The sequence below is a fragment of the Rhincodon typus genome, chromosome 8, assembly GCF_021869965.1.
Source record: "Rhincodon typus isolate 14 chromosome 8, sRhiTyp1.1, whole genome shotgun sequence".
Lineage (NCBI taxonomy): Eukaryota > Metazoa > Chordata > Chondrichthyes > Orectolobiformes > Rhincodontidae > Rhincodon > Rhincodon typus.
Window position 1 is genome coordinate 13,902,787 of NC_063339.1, and position 21,701 is coordinate 13,924,487.

Genomic DNA, 21,701 nt, shown 5'->3' on the forward strand with positions numbered 1-21,701 from the left:
GAAATGCAGACGAGGGGGTATTTGATAAGCCAGGACAGAAGTGAATCTGAATAGGGAGAAGAAAAAGGACATGGGATGGAGGAAGCTGTTGCCTATGACAGAGCTCAGCTATATTGGGTGCTATAAGCCAGACAGAAAGAACTTTATTGATGCCTGTTTCCAATAGATGAGAGCTGGAAGCAACTGAACATCATGGGCTGTTAAATATTCATTGGTTAGGATGCTGAAATCTGGTTTGCATTGTGGGAGTGAACTTTAGCATCTATTGGTTTTGTTTGTGTTCATTTTTGCTGTCTGTAAGTAAAACTTCATGCATGTGTTTATCCAATTGCTTGTCTGTAGGTGAACGTTTACTGTGGGCATTGGTTGCAGTGTAGCACTGACTTGAAGAGGGTGTTCAGTTACGGAGAGTGAAAGTGTGCATTGTGGTGATTCCACTGGGACTAGGGTGAGAGAATGGAGTCACATGTAAGAGGGAATATCAGCCATGCCAGCTATGTATCATGGGCGACAAGGCTGCTGCGCATAATGGTGCCTGTGTGGGGCAACAGCAGATTGTGAACATATGTCAGAATGCGTAGTGTCCTTCTGGCAGATATTCACTGAGTGGCGAGTTGTTCTGGGAATGGATGTGAGGAATGTCATGGGGCAGGGTGGTTAGTTCGTGTGGTGAGTTTGGGTAAGTTACAGCAAGAGATTGCATTACGCCTCGCAGTGAAAAGTTCTCCAAAAAAACTCAAAGCAACTTGACCTTAGCCAAAAGAAAACATAAGATACGGTGCTTTCTTTCTGCTATAATTGTGCCAACAACCCTGACAAATGTCCACGCTCAGGCAGCAATTTCATACATGGTGCCAGCTAGCAGAATTGTAGCTTTGTCAATATAAATAAAGAACAATAATGGACCCAGCAGTGATCGTTGAGGGATCCTACCACACCTTCCACTCTGAACTGTTAGCCTCTGCCCCTCCTGCCTCCTTTCTAATATGGAGCGAGTTAGCCATCCATTCGACCTTAGCTCAGTATTTCAGACCTCATTCATTGATCTTTTATTTATCATGCTTTATGGAGTATTTTTCTTTGGAAATGTAGATGTATTACATCTTCCACCCTAGCTGAATCTCTCTCTGCCACCTCTTAAATTAATTCCTTGTAGCTCATCAGGCTCAAATTTATCGCTTGATCACCAATGTGACTATTCACCATTAGATTGTTCCTTTACAGCTGCTATTCTGATTCCTGCTTTGGTAAGGGTTTCATTATCATTCCCGTCACCACGGTTAGATTTTGTGATTTCCTGACACAAATGTCGTGCCATTTTGTAATGTTCACAGACATATTCAAACCGGAGGCAAAACTAAGTGGATATTATGTTTAATTAGATCATAATGATCTCCTTGAGGAATACTTGATGATTGGAATGTAACCATTACGGTGCTCAATTTGCTTTGGTCCATTGTGTTGACTTAAGTATGATGCCAAAGGATTTCTGCTCATTCACAGCTTGTGCTACAGATCCCTGTCTATTTTCACTACAAGTGAAAATAAATAACTTGGATGCATGCCCTGCTGAAGCAGAAGGACATTACTATGATGCCTTCCTGTTACAAAATTGTATCCTTATCCCCAGTCCAACATTTGAAAGGAGTTCCCCAAGTGTCCAAAGTAGAAAAAAGTAACTATTTCCCTAATGCAATTATAATAGAAATTGGCATCTTAAAGCTTCAACAGCACTTATATATCCATTAACAGTACTCTATGGTATCCCTTAACACTAAATTGCTGGGATTTAAGAAAGAGTAACATTACAGTGGAGCTGAAGCTAAAAGGGTGGGTCTCAGTTCTGAGGAAGGGTCACCGGACACAAAACGTTAACTCTGTTTTTTCCTTCACAGATGCTGCCAGACCTGCTGAGCTTTTCCAGCAAAATTTGTTTTTGTTCCTGATTTACAGCATCCGCAGTTCTTTCAGTTTTTTTTCTAAAGGAGTGGGGAATCAGTATAACAGATTTCCATTCTGTTCTGCATTGTTGCCATCCAGATTTTTCTGGTTCCTAAGTGCAGGTTGCTAATGTTCTGGTCTTGCATATATATTTGTTTATTGATAAGTACACAGGAGCAAGAGTAGACAATTCAGCCCCTTGAGTCTGCTCCATCATTCTAGATTATGTGACCATCGAGATGATTAATTAGCCCATTCAAACCTGCGCAATATATGATTGAATATAGCCTGTGCCCTCATTGGTTCCTCAACATATTAGTCCAAAAAACTATCTTAACCACATTCCAGGAATTCTTCCTCCATAGCACTGGTACTCAGTTTATAAATAGATTGAAGTCACTTATCATTACTGCATTCCCTTGCTATTGCACTTATACTTGCCTGACTTATACAATGGTCTACATAATCCTATAAACAACTACTGCTGATCTTTGTTGACCCTTGCTGTTTCTAAGCTCCACCAATTTTTTAAAAGAAACAACAGAATAAACAAGATAAATAAAAACGGAATAATTGTTTACTATTATGCTCATTCACTTGAAACAATACCTATTATTTATAAAAATATGCAACACTAGATGTATTAAAGAATATTTCCCAATATCAAAGTTGTGTATTTTTATAAACTTTCCAACTCCACAACTTTGTTGCTAAAATGTAGCCTTAGGACAAACTCTGAAGATACCATGCTTCTCAATTTGAGACTCAATTATTTTTCAATAATATAGAATCATAGAATCCCTAGAGTGTGGAAACAGGTCCTTCGGCCCAACAAATCCACACCGATCCTCAGACATCCCACCCAGGCGCATCCCCCTATAATCCACCTAATCTACACATCCCTGAACACTATGGTCAATTTAGCAAGGCCAATCCACCTAGCCTGCACATCCTTGGACTGTGGAAGGAAACCGGAGCACCCGGAGGAAACCCACACGGACACGGGGAGAATGTGCAAACTCCACACAGTTGCCCGAGGGTAGAATCAAACCCACGTCCCTGGGGCTGTGAGGCAGAACTTCCTCCAAATAAACAATGACAGGACAAAAGTCATTCGTATTTCACAGATGCTGAAGCAGTCCATGTTCACCAGCAAAAAAATCTGGACAATGTCGCTGGGTCAAAATCTTGAAACTCCTTCCCTAAGGGCGTTGTGGGTGGATGTACAGCACATGGACTGCAGTGGTTCAAGAAGGCAGCTCACCACCACCTTCTCAAGGGCCCAGCCAATGACACCCACATCCCAGTACCGAATAAAACAGGGGCCATACTACAGCGCTTTCAATAAAAGCTACATTACACCACATTGAGTGGGCTGAATTTTCCTAAAAAGTGACAATTTTTAATTAGTTTTAACGAGTAGAGATATATATGTCCAGACTTCATAATTGCTTATTTGTTGCTAGAAGTTACTTACTTGTACTCGTAATTCTTGTTGCGTACAGAAACCTGGACTGTGGTTTTTATCAACCTGGTCTGAAAGTCAGGTTTATTCAGGAATCTTTGTATATTTTAAAAAATCTTTAACTTTTGTGAGGACTTCAGGAATAGCAGGGTTCAGTGTCCAGTGTGCTACTCCCGTGAGACATAACACTCTATGGTGCCCCATTCACACTATCGTGCACAAGTCGATGATGGAAATAACTCCTCAGATTCTGCCACCATATCGAACGCCCAGCTATGCACCAGGGTCAAGCATTACCAGGAAATGTCTTCACCCAGAGATTGGTGAACCTGTGGAATTCTCTGCCACTGAAAGCATTTGAAGCCAAAACATTGAATATTTTCAAGAAGGATAAATATATTTCTTAGGGCCAAAGGGATCAAAGTGTACAGGGAGAAAGCAGCAACTGGGTACTGAGTTGGATGATCCAGCCATAATCATATCAGGGAAGGCAACGGCCTAGTGGTATTATCGCTGGACTGTTAATCTAGAGACCCAAAAAATGTTCTGGGGACCTGAGTTTGAATTCAGCCATGGCAGATGGTGTAATTTGAAATAAATTAATATCTAAAGGGTGGCACGGTGGCTCAGTGGTTAACATTACTGCCTCACAGTGCAAGGGGCCTGGGTTCAATTCCACCCTCGAGCAACTGTCTGAGTGGAGTTTACACATTCTCCCTGTGTTTGTGTGGATTTCCTCCGGGTGCTCTGGTTTCCTCCCAGAGTCCAAAGATGTGCAAGTTAGGTGGATTGCAGGGTTACACAGGGGTGGGTGGGTCTGGGTGGGATGCTCTTTGATGGGTCAGTGTGGACTTGGTGGGCTAAATGGCCTGCCTCCACACTGTAAGGATTCTAGGATTCCAAGATTCTATATATATATATATGTGTATATATATATATATATATATATATATATATATATATATATACACACACACACATATATATATACATATATATACACATATATATATCAAAAGAGGAGTAGGAGTTGGAAGGATTGTATGCTTTCCTTGGAAAAAGTTGGGTTCTTCATTGTTAGTGGAACAGAGTAGACCTGGGAATGAGGGCAGAAGCAGTTACAGGCACTGCTGGGTGCTGAGGTGGGCTGTTAGAACATATGCCTCAGTGCTTTCTAAGTTTACCAAGTTATAATGAAAAGGCGTGATGCTCCAGACCTCACTGCTTGTAAATTCTCTATGCTGTATCCACATTACCTCATGCTACTCCACCTGAACCCCATGGCTATTCAAGCTTCCTATGTCAAACTATGCCACTTCCTTTCCTATTGATCCAACAGACACTATACGGAGCTAATGAACCCTATAATGACAATAGACTATGTAAAAGTTGTTTTTTCTAAAAGAAATCAATTCAATTATAACTTCCCAGAAGACTTTCTACTGCAGAGCAACAAAAATATAATCAATCTTCCAGTCTCTTTTTTGATAGCAATAGCAAAACAAATACCAATAGCAGAAACTGTTAGCACTTGAAGCCATTTAGTCTTTTGTAAATAAACATTTATCAGCTGCTATCAGTGAGCCAGATTAGTAATCAAGCAATTATTTCCCTGGGGCTCTGCTTTTCAACAGTAAAATGGATGGCTAGACTTTCAGACAAACCTGATTCTACACTCTCTAGAAATCACTTAAGCCCTCCTTTTCCTTAACTATTTTCATGCCAGCTGAACATTTTGATATTGCAATCCTAAAACCGAAGTTCTAAATTATCAGAAGTCAGAAGTCTGAAGGGCAAAGAGACTTGGGAGTTCTCGTCCAGGATTCCCTCAAGGTAAACTTGCAGGTTGAGTCAGTAGTTAGCAAGGCAAATGCAACTTTGGCATTTATTTTGAGAGAACTTGAATATACAAGTAGGAATGTACTCCTGAGGCTCCATAAGGCTCTGGACAGGCCACATTTGGAGTAATGTGTGCAATTTTGGGCCCCATATCTCAGGAAAGACGTACTAGCCCTGGAGTGGGTTCAGAGGAGGTTCACAAGAACAGTTCCAGGAATGAAAAGCTTAACATATGAGGAATGTTTGAGGACTCTGGGTTTATACTCGATGGAATTTAGAAGGATGAGGGGGAATCTAATTCAAATGTACAGAATACTGAAAGGTCTGGATAGAGTGGATGTTGGAAAGATTTTTCCATTAGCAAGAGAGATTAGGACCCGAGGGCATAGCCTTAGAGTAAAGGGAAGACGCTTAGAACGGAGATAAGAAGAAACTTCTTCAGCCAGAGAGTGGTGAATCTTTGGAATTCACTGCCACAGAAGACTGTGAAAGCCACGTCATTGAATATATTTAAGATTGAGTTAGATAGATTCTTGATTGTCAAGGAGATCAAGGGTTACGGGGAGAAAGAGGGAGAAGGGGTTGAGAAACTTATCAGCCATGATTGAATGGCAGAGCAGACATGATGGGCCGAATGGCCTAATTTCTGCTCCTATGTCTTATGTCTTATGGTCTTTTCTAAATGGTTATCTTTATCGTCATTTATAATTGCCAAAATGAGATATGCCATCTCTTTCAGCAAATGTGGGATTGCTGATAAGATGTGATGGAGATGTTAAGTCACTGCTCAAGGTGTGAAAATTAAAATTAGAGATGTTCTAGAGGCCAGAAGTAGAGGAACACAGATAATTTAATGAGTTATAGCACTGACAGACGTCACAGGAGGAGCGAGGCCATAGGGAAATTTGAAAACAAGGATACAAACTCAAAGAAGTTTTGCTAAACTGGGAGCTAACACATTTATTGAGCACTGAAGTGGTGGGTGAATAAGACTTAGTGTAAATTTGGACGGATCAGAAATGTTTAGATGGCCTCAAGTTTACAGAGGGTGTAAGATCCAAGAGGCCCACCTGGAATGCATTCCGATAGTCAAGCCTACAGCTAGCAAAGGTGTTGATGAGAATTTCAGCAGCAAATGAGCTAAGTCAGAGACAGAGTAAGGGAATGTTATAAGCTAAAACTGATCCAGAAGGACACCCCAGTGTTAACAGCTGTGTGCAAAGTGACTTCATCTTGGAGACTTCAACATTTGGGCAATCTGGGAATCATTCTTTTCACCTGAATTTAACTGTTACTTCGCTGAAATACTTCTGAGATAAAATGCTGTTGAGTTTTTATATATTTTCACAGGTTTGGAGGTTATGTGTCAAAATGTTAGTTTTCAGAAAGGTTAGTTAATAGTATTGGACAGCTTAAACCTTTTCTTGACAGTATTTACATCTATGCTTGTGTAAGCTTTGTTTGCAATAAACTAGTTCTTTATTTGATACTTAGTGCGCTTGGTCAACTTATTACTGATACTGATCCATAATTGGCAACACTACATTCCTTAAATCAGAAATTGATGTGACCAGTGAAGCAGTAGGACAATGAAAGAAATCAGGTCACCCCACCTAACTAAATCACAACACAAGGTACATGTTTTTTAGGTTTATTTCGTATTATTTTGAGACAAAAAAAGTGCAGAAAGTTAAAGCAAAACAAGCAGAAGTTCATCAAACTGAATGGTACTGTTGCATCCTAGAAACTGGGTATATTGCATATGATCAAACAACATAAACCTTACTTGGGTATGAGCCATAGAACCCCTACGGAAGCAGGCCATTTGGCCCATCAAGTCCACACAGCATCACACCCAGAACCATCCTATCCCTGGGATCCTCCATGTCATATGGCTAATCCACCTAACCTGCACATCTTTGGAATGTGGGAGGAAACCGGACCACCTGGAGGAAATCCATGAGGACACAGGGAGAATGTGCAAACTCTAAACAGACAATCACCAGAGGGTGGGATTGAAGGTGGGTCCCTGGCGCTATAAGGCAGCAGTGCTAACCACTGTGCCACCCAGGTGCAATAGAGCAGGATTCCTACAGTGTGGAAGCTGGCCATTCAGCCCATCAAGTCAACATGACCATCCGAAAAGCACCCCAATCAGACCCACCCCATACCCTCACATTTACCACCACTTACCCACCTAGCCTGCACATCCCTGGACACCATGAGCAATTTAGCATGGCCAATCTACCTAAACTACACATCTTTGGACTGTGGGAGCAGCACCTGGAAGAAACCCACACAGACATGGGGAGAATGTACAAATGCCACACAGACAGCCACTGGAGGGTGGAATCGAACCCGGGTCCCTGGTGCTGTGAGGCAGCAGTGGTAACCACTGAGCCACCATGCTTTCTCCTGATAGGGGAGTTTAAATGATAAGATACGAACAAAGTTACATCTTTGGCAGCAGTGAGACTCGAACCAACACCTCTGCGGAGGATGGAACTTGAGTCCAACACCTAAGACCACTCAACCACACCACCCAGCCTGTGGGTACAAGTAGTATGACTTAATAGAAAATTGAAAACTCAATGCATGCGATTTGTTGTGCACAGATTTTGATGCCCTCTTCCAGGTTAAATCTTGGAAAATTATTTCTTTACTCAGAATTGCTTTTACTCAAAAACAGTTAAGTTACATTTATTCCAAATGTGCATTTGATGATGAACTTATTGGTTTCTTTTTTGAATAAACTGATCCAAATTTGGATTATTAATTGTCGAACCTAGATATTTGGCACACACATACTGACATTTTGAGAATCCTGCAACATTCTTTTCCAAAAGAACCTATCAAACAAATTAAAAACAAATATTGGACAACCATGTCAGATTTTCAGGAAACTACACTGGCAATTCAAAACAGTGCTATCCAACCAAATGGTGCTCCTGCAGTATTGCATTAGCGTATCAAAATGGATCAGGCATTCATCCCTTTCTTGTGAGTTAATTTCTAACTTTGTATAATTGGAATCAATTTGGCATCCGTACATAAACCCACATAACTTAACTTTCCAAACAGAACTTTGCCTGGGAAGACTAAGTAAAATAGTTCAAGTCATGAACATGTATGCATTCTGTTTCTAGGTCCCCTGATCAACTTCCCAAGTGACGTAGATTTGTGGTCTAAGAATGAGACATATGTTAGTGTCATGATTCTCTACCAGGGAATCTGACTGAGTCTTTAGAAGAAACCAAAGTGCACATTTTAACCAAGGCAGGAGGAAAACAAAAGGAATGTGAATATCTGAGATTGTTAACAGAATGAGTACTAACCTTGGCAGGTTCGTTTGTCTTGTGAAATGGCTAAAGTATAGCCAGCATAGCAGGAACAGGAGTATGTTCCTGCTGTATTGATGCAATGGCCTTTTCCTTCACATGGGTCCCTTTCACACTCATTTATATCTTCAGATCCAAGTCACCAAAGGCAGGTGGATTCAACCATAGAGAAAGAGAATAAAGTCATGGACTAGTAATATATAACACATTGCTCACAAAATAACAATGCTCATTTGGTTATTGTTTCACGACATCATCAAATACTCCTTTCCAGTTCTCTCAAAGGGCATCTTGCAGCAAAAAAAATTCTTTTTCAGGTTCTGAGCATTTTCAACATCTTCCATTCTTACTGTTTCTCACTTATCAATTTGTTTTCATGCAACCAATTAACAATCAGAATTCTCACTGTTGCAGCAGTTGTAGAAACGTGAAGTGCATATGTAAATTTTAACAGATTTGTTTAAACTATTTACAAGACACAGTAAGAGAGGGCATGTTGCTGCAGCTTTACCATCCAGCTCTAAAAGCACTGACAGGTATCCACTGATGTCTACACTTCCTACTGCCTCAGGGAAACAGCAAACATAATTAAAGATCCTTCCTACCCTTTTTTTTTAAGAATCCCTACAGTGTGGAAACAGGCCCTTCAGCCCAACAAGTCCACACCGATCTTTGCAGCATCCCACCCAGACCCATCCCCATAATCTACACATTCCTGAACACTACGGGCAATTTAGCATGGCTAATCCACCTAGCCTGCACATCTTTGGACTGTGGGAGGAAACTGGAGCACCCAGAGGAAACCCACACAGACACGGGGAGAATGTGCAAACTCCACACAGACAGTTGCCCAAGGCTGGAATCAAACCCGGGTCCCTGGTGCTGAGAGGCTGCAGTGCTAACCACTGAGCCACCATGCTACCCCATACACTCTTCCACTCTCTTCCATCAGGCAGAAGATACAAACATTGATTCATTGAAATTTTGAAGATTGACAGCTATAGATTTTTTTTGGGTTGGGTCATCAAAGGATATGAAGCAAAAGTGGGTAAATGAAATGGAGGCATGGATCAGTTAGGATGATTGCTGATGACAGTCTAAGGGATGGATAATCTTATATTTACAAATCAAATGCAAACTGTCTTGCACATCAACTTGAGGACTGATATATGATAATCAAAAGGCTTGCAAGATGTAGACATGGTCATTTTTCACTTCCTTTCTCATTAGTCAGAGCCCCAGTCATTTCTTCCAAGCAAAATTATGTATATCTTTCAGTTTGATATACTGCAGTCCCTGCTCCTGATGTGGTCTCGTCTACATTGGGGTAATCAAATACAATTGTATAATTGTTTTGCCAGACAATTCCTTTTAGTCTGTGAGCTTAACCCCGAGCTTCTGGTCACTTATGTAATATACTGCGTCGCTCATCATCTGACTCTTTGTCTGCAAATACTTAACCTGTTCTAATCAAGCCAACAGAATTCAGCTTTTGATTAGGCACTTCACAACTTTTCAGGCTCAATCACAAGACCAAAAGCTCCAGATTGTTACTGATATTCCCACTTTTTTAAGACACTTGTAATGGTTCTTCCATATACTTGATCTGCCCTGTCTTCCACGCCTATTATGGATCTTTCATTTCATTGTTTTCTCCCTTAACCCTCTTATCCTTCTTGAAATCTTTTGCAGCCGTAAACAATTTTGATGAAAGATCGCTGGTCTGTGTGGTAAAGGTAACGAGGTCAGCCAGCTGGACCTCCTAGAGCATGAGTTCCCTGATCGGGGCTGTTAATCTGGTCCAATCAGGGAACCCTGGATGACAGATTAAAAGAGGCAGGTCAGAGATTCTGGAAGCTGAATCTGAAGAGGCAGTATTAAAGTCAAAGACTATTCCTGTATACATAAAGGGTAACGTGGTGATGAGATACCAGTTTCTGTGGAGTTATTTCAATCTGAAATGTTAACTATTTTTCACTTAATTGGTATATATTGAGAAGATCTTCTATTGTACTTCACATATGTATCACTGTCTTGCCACCCTGTACGATGCACTTTATGTTTCTTCACTTAATAACGTATTTAGATGTCAAATTGATTATCTTTATCTGAAGGAAATGGTTACAAAATAGCAATACCTTGAACAGACTTTCTACATTTATTTTACCTATGCAGTCAGCGCCTTGTTGGTTCAGCACAAAACCTGTCGAACAAATGCATCGATAGCTTCCCAGTGTATTTTCACATCGTCCATAGCTACAAAACTGTGGGATTTGCCAGCATTCATCAATGTCTGTAAATCAAAATAATCAATTCAGAAATCATTACAAGCTATTGTATATAAAGAAAATAACATGAAAGTTCTATACAGCCACACTTACATAATGAGTTTGAGGTTATTTATTGTTGTTAGATGTAGAGATACAGTGAAAAGTGTTGTTTTCTGTGCTAAACAGGCAGATGCAAAGTGCATCAAGTAGTGGAACAGAGTGCAGAACACAGAGTTACAGACAGAGAAAGTGCAGAGAGAGAGAGAGATCAGAATTAACATTTAAGAAGCCCGTTCAAGATTCTGGTAACAGTGAGGAAGAAGCTGTTCTTGAATCTGTTTGTACGTTTTTCAAACTTTTATACATATGTGTAGGTTAACTCCCTATGTAAATTTGTAAATAGCATGACAGTATCAAAACTGCAAACTTGTGAGGACCTTATGGAGTAATTCCAATTGTCACTAACAACTTGGAACATTCTTTACTTTTACCGCATAAGCTAAAGTTACCTCAGAAAGAAAACACTTCTTCTCTCTATATATACTTTCTAAAGATCCTAATCTTACTACTTAATTTGGAGATTATGCTTAATTATCAGTGAATGTAATACTCAAAAATACCCAAACATGTCATTAATTGTGCAGCTTTACTCATTGAGCTACTTAAAGCTAATAGTGTAGGAAATGGCAATATCAACATGGTGTTCTAGTTGGTAGTCTTCTGGTTTTTGGGGAATTAGACATTGATAACACACTGATTATTATGCATTTAGTTAATGTTATGCTAGGAGTACATAGAACAGTATAGCACAGTACAGGCCCTTCGGCCCAAGATGTTGTGCTGAGCTTTTACCCAAATCCTAAGGTCTATCTAACTTAGCATTGGAATGGATTAAAAGGAGGAAAAGAGTTATACCTCAGAACAATTACAAAACAATGCTTATGTTGAAAAAAAAATTCTGAAATGAGTATAAGATGAGTCATGCTTTATGGCTGCCTATGTGGAAATGATTAATTAACCAATTCTGATGAGAAAAAGGCCAAACAATTTGAAGAGAAGGCCAAGTTTCCATGACTTTCCTCACACTATTACCAGTAAGCATTTGCACAAATCTATAACATTGCCCAGAAGTAGCATAAATCTCTCAGTTTTTCATAACAATTTTAGTCAGTTTCTACTCAGGGGATCAAGGGTTACGGGGAGAAAGCAGGAGAATGGGGCTGAGGAACTTATCAGCCATGATTGAATGGTGGAGCAGACTTGATGGGCCAAATGGCCTAATTTCTGCTCCTATGTCTTATGGTCTTATGGTCTATACCCACTCGTTATTTTGTCACAATTATGGGAAAATCTGCAGGCCATTATCTGATTAAAAAAAAGAAAAAAAATAAATTCCTGGCAAGGTGAAGTCAGAATCATATATATAGGCACTTAATTAATGTTGTAGGAATCTCAAGGCAATGGATTTTCCAATATGAAATACTCCAACACTCAAAATATTAATAAGTTCTGCATGAGCGATATGATGTACTAAAATAATAATTCACTTTTGTGTAGAATATATCTATTAAGAGATTTCAGAATGAGTGATGGCACAACTGCAAACTACCATCACCAATGTGAAGCATACAGCAACAGTTTTTTATAAAATAATTCACTCAGTACTTTTACCCTCTGGAACTCATCACTTTTCAAAAACAACCATGGCATGAGAAAAATCTACAACTTCTGCTTCTTTAAGAGAAGTAGACAGTTGAAAAAAAAAACAAGTTAAATCTATTCCAGATCTCCCATTTATACTGAATAGGTGTTACAAATTTTCTCACAGTAAATATGCTTGTTGTTAATGTGTGTGAACATCGAATACCTCAAGTAGTCAATTTGTAAGTCTATACTTGTGAAGCAGCTAAGTTGCTATGTACAGATTACATAAACTAAGTGTACTAGGAGTAACAGCAGAAAAAGAGAAAAACAGAATAATGATTGCATAGCCAGAAGCTCAAGGAGGATGGTGGCCATGAAATATGCCAGAGATTTTACTGTAAAGCAGCAACTGAATGATAGTTGGCAGCAGCTCTAGTTTATATGTTGGGAATTTATGCCTTCCTGTTGCTTAGGGAAGGAGAGGAGAATTGGAGTTGGTATGAAAATAAGGCAGATTGATGGTTTAATAAGAGGTAAATGTGTGAAAATAAGGAATTCACCACTCACAAAGATTCTGAAGTCACCAGTTAATGCTTGAAGGGAAATTTGCAAGCAAGAAGAATATTTTGGGCATTAAGAATACGTTGTTACATTCTCTCTCAGATTGTGAAGACTTTCTCAGTCCTGTGCATGCCATACCAGGGAAAGGAATCCTCCCCCGCACCCCCAGATAAATCCTTTGTTTGGTTCACTGGTAATATCTTACAAATAAAACAACCTGTTTTCACACTATCAAACAGATCAGGATTACAACTTTATTTTTGCAGTTTTTAAAGTACAGTTATGAAATGTTTCTTACCGACACACTTTGTTTTCTGATCATTCAGCTGATAACCTGGGTCACAGTTACACAAATATCCCACTTGCTGATTGATGCAACGTCCTGGACCACAAATGTTTGGTGAAATGTCACATGTATTTACAACTGTAAATATGAAAACAAAAAATAGCATAAAACATAATTTCCATTTTAAAACAGTATAAGCTATTAACATTTTGTTTCTACAGTTAATCACTGAATATTAGATTAGAACTTCCAAGGGATGAAGCACATTTTATGTTTAAATTGTAAATGCATTCACTATCGTGCACAGTCGTGGAGTATGTTTTGTCAGTTTCCACTGTGTTAACTTAACTCATAGAAGATTGACAGACAAGCTCACAGAAACTTACAAAATTCTTGAAAAGGATAGACAGGATAGATGCAGAAAGGACTTTCCCCATGGCCATGGTGTCTACAACAAGGGTTACAATCTCAGAGTAAAAAGCAAGCGATTTAGGAGCAAGATCAGGAGTAAAGTCTTCACTCAGAGAGTGGTGAGTCTTTGGAATTCTCTATTACAGAGGGCTGTGAAAGCTGTCTAGTCCCAGTTGTTGGTAATACTGGACATGTCAGATGTCAATAGTGATAGATAGATCGATCTGGCTTAATAGATCATGCACTTTATTTCTGAAGTTTGGTTTCCATCATGGTTAGTCACTGAATCTAACCAAAGGGCTGCCAATGTTTTATTTTAACAAAATAAAGAAAAAAAAAACAAAGCCTTTTATATTCATAAGACAATTTAGAAAGATCTTATACAAACAACAGAAAATGAAAGATTCAATTCTTTTCCCAGCAATCTATTTTACAGCCACTCAATCCCTGTCCTATAGTCATGCCGAGAATAACTGTTTAATTTCTTTACTTTAAAGAACTCTTTCTAGCCCTTCTCCTTTGATGCTTGAAACAATCTGATGGCCTGGATACTTCTTTCCAATTCTGATAGCTTGGAAAAGTTTTACCACTATCACAATCTGTAGACTTCTACAAGCTAAAAAAAAGCCCTTCTGTTAGGATGGCTTCCTTTCTTCTCAGCTGAAACTAGTCCTAGGCCCTGACCATTTGTTTCTCTATTATAATGCTTAGTTCTGTGAAATGTTAACAATTAACTCCCCAGGTAGAAAATTGAGTCATTTAACTTAAAGCTCACTGCTCAAGATGACTTTCTGAAATTTCTTAAAGAGAAACACTTAGCCTCACCAAACCAAAAACTAAAATCTCTTTTCCTACTAATTCCTAATCCAAGCTCCGAAATAATAACAATATACTGTAAACCTCCATCTCAAAGCTCAGTCTTTAAGTAAGGTCAAGGCTGAACTTGACAGGTTTCTAATTACAAATGACATGAAGGTATATGCGATAGCATGGGACTACAGTATTGAGGTGGCTGACAGAAATGCTTGAAGGTCTGAATGGTCTACTCCTGCTGCTACATTCCTATATCAATTGTGATTTAGAGAGTGTTTTAGAGTTTTATATTCAAACAAGTGTAACTTGGGCTGATACTTTTCAAATGTATTTAGTTAGCACTCTTAATTTTCATTAAAGCAATTAATGCCAATTAAGTTCCCAGATATAAATCCAGAGATCACAAATCAACTATTTGTGACAGTTATTATTGTGGCAATTATTTAGTTACCACACATAGTCGCATATCAAAGATTAGCATTGGTGTATAAAATATATTACAATAAACAGGAATGTACAAGGAGCCTTGTAGAACATGCTGGAGATGGATCCTGGGGAGTGATGTTCATTTTAAAGCATTGTACCATAGGGCCAGATATTCACCTCCTGCATTCTATATCAGGTTATAATGGGCTGGAGAACTGGGAAGCTCAAATCAGGAAATTTCCCAGCTCAACACATCCCACCTTGGGAAAAAGTGCCAAACCAGCAATATATTTGCATGCTTCAGGAGGGCAGGCAGGTGAGGAATAGAATCAGGCCTGCTTCCCCCTGTTCACAGAGTATAACAGATCACAGCAGGCTGCTCACTTCTGGGGCACGTTGGTTAAAGGCCCACCTCAGGAATCCCTATTGTTGTTCTAGGCCCTTTTAGTTCTCATGTCCAACACCTCTAATTCTAAACCCTTACTTATTTCCCATGCCTCGTCCGTGTCAACTCATGCCAATTCATGCACCACCCTCCTCAATGACCCGTGCTGCCTTCCATGTCAACCCACTCTTGCATTCACCCCAAACTACCCTCAAAGATCACCCAGACCCTATATCTCAACCCACTCCTCTCCACCCCTCAATGACTCCCACATACCCTCAATGCCAACGTACGCATTCTACGCAGAATCATCCAATAGTACAGTAACTTTGGCATGTATGGAAATATACAAAAGCACAATCATTCATATCTTTCCTAAAAGAAACCCTAGAAGATGATCAATAAACCAAATGTTTAATGTACAAATAGCAGAAACTATAAGCACTTGGCACTTCTTCTTTTGTAAATCATCACTGAACCAGTGACAAAATTGATCTAAATAAACCCAAAGCTGCCAATTGAGCAATGATAATTCTTCTCTGTACCTGTTTAAAAAATATGGAAGTCTCACATTCTTAGGAAAACCTCATAATGCACACACGACATTGCCAGGAATCCTGAAATTGGGTCCAGTGGGTTTTTTTTAAAAGATCTACAGTGTCTTTCTGACTCAATGAAAATCCAGCTCAATATCTACTTTTGCAGCCAGGTGCCATACTTTGCTTTATAATGTTCCTGTGAAGCATCTGTTAAAAGGCACTACACAACAAAATAATTATGATTGCTATGAATATTTATGCTTGTTTTGATTATACAGATCATATTAAAATCACATTGTTTTTGTTGTGGGTCTATCTACAGCACATGGATGGCAGTTGTTCAAGACGACAGCTCAGTACCACCTTCTCAAGGGCAATTAGGGATGGGTAATAAAAGTTGGCCCAGCCACCGACACTCATATCCCATGAATGAATAAAAAAGTTCTGCTGGTGTGTTAATATCAAATTTCAGTCAAATTGCAGAGCATTCCCATTTAAGACAATAACTCACATGCCGCCCCATTGTCAAATGAACACACCCAATCACGCACTCGTGCCTAGTCGCCAAAAACTGGTGGCCAATCAGATGATATGGACGTAGGTCCTAATGACTACTGGATAGGCCTACTCTTTGGGTGACTCAGCAGTGATAACGTTAGTGATTTTTTTTCCCCTCTGCTTGTAGGGTGGGCGATCAAGGGTACAGGGAATTCTGGGAGCCAGATGAGCCTGTGCAGGCATGATGGGCCAAATGGCCCCCATCTGTGCCTTGATACTTCAGTGAGTCTGTGATCAAAGGCAAAGGCAGGGTGTGGATTTCAGAGATCACTCCCTTGCCCCACCATCTGTGCCTCCAATTGCCTCCAGGCTGCAACAAATGGTGCCCAACACAGCAGGCAGGTATGGAAAATAGCCATCTTTCTTACCTACTGGGAAGAGGAATGACTGGGGAGTTAATGAGTTGAGTGGCTATTCATTTATCACTTAAAGGCCTCAATTGTTGGTAGGTCAAGAATGTACCCATGGAGCTTCCCATCCAGAACTTAATTGGCAAGGTAGAAAGAAACATAAACGTAGAAAATGGGAGCAGGAGTAAACCATCTGGCCCTTCAAGCCTGTTCCACCATTTGTTATGATCATGGGCAATCATACAACTCAATAGTCTGTTCCCGTTTGTCTTCTATATCCTTGGATCCATTTAGTCCCAAGTGTTTGCAACTCCTTCTTGAAGGGAGCAAGTATCTTGCTCAAGTCAACTTGTTATCATGTTCGCCATCTCCAGAGAGGATGAATTCCACTCCGTGTTTTATAAAAATATCTCCTTGTTCAATTGTAAGCTTTTCCTAATAAAATACAAGAGGTCCCTTACTGATAAAACAGCTATCTAATTTTCAAACATTTTGCAACAACATGTTTGAATTTTAAAACATGAAATTTAAAACTGATCCCTTAATCCTGATGTAACTTCTGAGAAAGTTTGCTAACAATATCTTGAATCATTCGATAGTATTTCTTTGTATCAATCTACATTCAGATACAAGTAATTATTCAGGAATATTTTCTAATTTCAATGTTTGTTAAAAACATTCATATGTTTTTCACTAAGGTGACATAAGTTTCACAATTTAACAGCTTTTTTTTTAAAAGCACCATCTTTCTCTTATAACATCCTCTCATAACCCTTTCAGTCTTCTTTCTTTGGCCTAACTGAGTTGTCTACAGGGGCTCGGAGCTGGACCAACATGCCTAATCTTCACTAGGTGACCCTGTGCTGAACTACTCTGTGAGCAGTATTTTGATGAAATAAGGTTGGAGTCTAGTACTGGCCCCAGATCCCACATGAGGCAGCTGGCATATGCACAGGTGAAAGCTTGGCTCAACCCCTTCATAGAAGGCGAGGAGATCTCGATGCAATACTAAAGGGGCACGGTCCACTCCAAACTGCTCACTCAGTTTTATACCTGTCTTGCAGATCAGGGAAAAGCCTGTTACTCTGAGACTAAAAGCAAAAACATTCAACCCGATCTATTCCTAAGGAGCAAATGTCCTCTTTCTTTGTCACATTTAATAAGTGTGGTCTATCAATTTTTGAAGTTATCCATTATAATGGACCTGCTATTTTTTATATGAACATAAGAAATAGGAGTAGGAGTAGGTGATCGTGCCTGTCGAACCTGCTCCGCCATTCAATAAGATCATGACTGATCTTCTTGTGGGCTCAGCTCCACTTACCTGCCCGTTCACCATAATCCTTCATTCCTTTACTGTTCAAACATCTGTCTTTTCCTTAAAAACATTTAACAAGGTAATCTCAAAAGCTTCACTGGGCAGGGAATTCCACAGATTCACAACCCTTTGGGTGAAGAAGTTCCTCCTCAACTCAGTCCTAAATCTACTCCCTCTTATTTTGAGGCTATGCCCCCTAGTTCTAGTTTCACCCACCAGTGGAAACAACCTCCCTGCTTCTATCTTATCTATTCCCTTCATAATTTTATATGTGTCTATAACGTACCCCATAATATGCATTTTCCTCTTCTTTGTTGATCCAGTTCTTCTTCTATTCCATTTCTGCTGTTTAGTTGTCTATAATGAATTCCTCATGTCACCAGTGCATTGAGTGTGGCATTGGTATCTTTAAACAATATTGCCACTTGTCTTTCTTTTCAATTATTTGTTAGTATTTTATACCCTATAAATATGCTTCCAAATAGGAACGGTTGGTTCCCAGTCTTCCTCTGGCAGCTCATTCCACACACGCACCACCCTTTGTGTGAAAAAGTTGCCCTTTAGGTCCCTTTTAAATCCTTCCCCTCTCACCTTAGACTTATGCCGTCTAGTTTAGGAATCCCCTACCCTGGGAAAACACCTTGACTGGTCACCCTATCCATGCTCATCATGATTTTATAAGCCTCTGTAAGGTCACCCTTCAGCCTCCGATGCTCCAGGGAAAATAGCCCCAGCCTATTCAGCATCTCCACAATCTGTGCCATTATTATAACACTCATTTTCTAACCAAAGTGTAGTACCTAGTTTATTCTTCTCTCATCAGCATAATTCCTTTTCTACATTCTTGTTTCCTTTGACTCAACTGTCCTCTTATTTTAGCATCATTTTCAGTCAGTGCACCATCAATAATACTGACTTGCCAGGAAAAAGTAAACTTGCTTCCTGGGGTGAATCACTTTCACGTTCTGCTTATTCTTAGATTAATAGTTCTTAAAATGTTGGTCGAAATAGAGTAGTTAGCTAAGAAGGGGTTAATACTATCTCTCTCTTGCCTAATAAAAGTTTGATCTTAACATTTTAGACCACATAATAGCACAAATTGCAGCTGCGGTGACCATTCTAAACACGAGCAAAACACTGCTTAAATAAAGTAATAAAATGTTAAAGCAGCAGCCTATTTAACAGCAAATACAGCACAGATGGCTTAGTCAGACATGTTATGTATTACTTCATCAGATCCCCGCTGTCCTGACTTTAAATTCAAACTTGTTACTTAAGGCATACACATGAACCATTTGTTAATTCTATTATGCTTGTGAGATAAAAATCAGATACTGGGAATTCCAGATTCCTCAGTGAGAGCTAATTTGGTTTCAAATTGATTTGGCAACTCTCCCAAGATAGTACAATCTGAACAACACAATCCAAACTCTGTTCTGTCTACTTTTACAGCATTTTCTTTTTAAAATGCCAACTTTGCGCTTTCTGTGATAAAGCAGCTGGTAATCAACATGATTAAAATAGGTTTCTATAAATGGTTTGAGACAACTCCCTGCTGCTACCTGCCCCCATAAAACACAAATGTATGCGTTGGACTGTAACGTAAAACCACATGATATAGATTGTGCTTTGAAGACAAAAACCATTTTTTAAACGCCAATGTTGATTATGTCAGCAAACACAGCAGTCAAATTGCTCATAGCAAAACTTACCAAAAGCAAATGGATACATCTGAACTGAATCTCGGTTTTGACTTGTTCTAATGATTTAAGGCCCAGTGTTAATGCAATCCTTTCTTACTTTACAGTTTTATCCTGGATAATATTCAGCCTAAAGTGTGTTACAATGGGACCTCACATTTAAAAAAAAAAGAACTGACAAAATGGATAGAGAAAGGTGTTCCAATTATAGAATCCCTACAGTGTGCTCAGGCCCTAAAATTATTCAACTCAATATCGAGCGCTGAAGGCTGCAGGGTTCCTAAGCAGGTCATGGTTACAAAGGGTGAAAACTCTTGACATTACAAGTGCTCAAACAAGAAGGAAGTGTTGGATAAACCGATGGTACTTAAAAATCAACAAGGAACTGGAACCAGATGAGGTGCATGGAATGTGAAAATTTCCTGCCTATTTACTGAACTTTTCAGATGTAAACAGTTGCTTCTTAAGCCAACTTTCAAATCTGATACTCCAAGTTAAACATTCTGATTTACAAGTAAGAATTCTTGATTATCCTCTGTCCTTAAACACATCATTCATATTTTCCTTTCAATCTGGCCAAATTAAACATCAAAAACACATTATAATATTTAAGATGAGCAGCTCACTGAAATTTCCAGCCACCTTTACATAATTGATACTTTGATTTAAATTAATTTCTGCTCATTTAGCGGGAATTAAAAGTTAAATATTACTCCCTTTTTTTGTCCTTAATGTGAACACCAAATTATTTCAGGTTAAGCATAGCATAAGGCATACAACACATTAAAAAAAGTTTCCTCTGCTCTGTCCAAACTTAGACCATGTGATTGTGAAATATTTTGTTTTTAAGACAAGTCATCTCCTCCCTCTGGGTGAGACCGGCAATTTCAATACCGTCCATTTTCCATCTTTGTTGAAAGTTGCTTTCTGTATGCACTTCAGCAAAATTGAACCAACTTTAAAGCAGCCCATTAGGGAATGGTGACAGAAACAAAATTGAGGTGAGGGCACAGATGGGATGGTCCAAATAAAGTGTTGCTGGTGGGGAAATAATGCTCACAGCCCCAGTGTATCCAAAGCCTCCAAAAGCTTTGACTGTGCTGTTGGACACCATGTGCTCAGTCTCTCAGGACAGCCAGGAGGGGTGCACCTTTGAAAGAGGGGCAGGCAGTTGGGAAGTATGAACCCTTTATGGACCACTGACTGGACCTATTAATGGCTACTTTAGCCAAGCCATGGAGCAGACACAGCAGGAGTTGCTCTGAGTTGCCTGTGTCCAAAGATCAGAAGTCTGGAGCTAACATTCAACTCGTTCAAGTTCAACAGAATTATTAAAACATGGGTGCATTCCACTGTGACCAATGTGAATGTGTGATGCCTGCATTCCACAGTGCCACAGAAAGTTCAGATGGCCTGAGAGTCTGTGTGAACCAAAGCCTCTGGCTGTACAGGACTGTCACATGCAATGCCTCCACTCCAGGTCTCTAAGGAAAAGTGGGAGGAATCCCACTTCGACAGACTCCCGCTGGGCGGCGGAAGAGAGTGTCAGGCATGTCCGGGTGGAAAATTAAAGTAAAAAAAGTGGATGGTTTGCAGCAACAGCCTGCGCTGGAAACATCCTCCATATTGCCTGGTAAGACAGAGAAGGAATTCCTCCGAGATGCCTCAGGGTTTGCAGGGCAGTTTGAATCCTGGGTCAAATGTGAAATTCCGTTTGAGTTGAAGTACACTCAGAGGGATCCCAGCACATGTCTGTACCTCCTCAAGATTGTTAGTGCCATCAGGGAGGGCGTCTGTGTGGCTTTCTTCCAGGTGCTCTGGTTTCCTCCCACTGTCCAAAGATGTGCAGGTTAAGTG

At 39.7% G+C, this 21,701-nt stretch overlaps 1 protein-coding gene across 1 annotated transcript in view; it reads right to left on the reverse strand.

Annotated features, from left to right (window-relative positions):
- Positions 1-21,701, reverse strand: part of LOC109934543 (latent-transforming growth factor beta-binding protein 2-like) — a 312,512-nt gene that overhangs the window by 123,480 nt on the left and 167,331 nt on the right. Inside the window, exons 14-16 of the mRNA XM_048600033.1 lie at positions 13,357-13,482; positions 10,751-10,876; positions 8,581-8,709 (exon numbers count right to left, since the gene is read on the reverse strand). Of these exons, the coding sequence (XP_048455990.1) occupies positions 8,581-8,709; positions 10,751-10,876; positions 13,357-13,482 (381 nt within the window). The remainder of the gene's footprint in view (positions 1-8,580; positions 8,710-10,750; positions 10,877-13,356; positions 13,483-21,701) is intronic.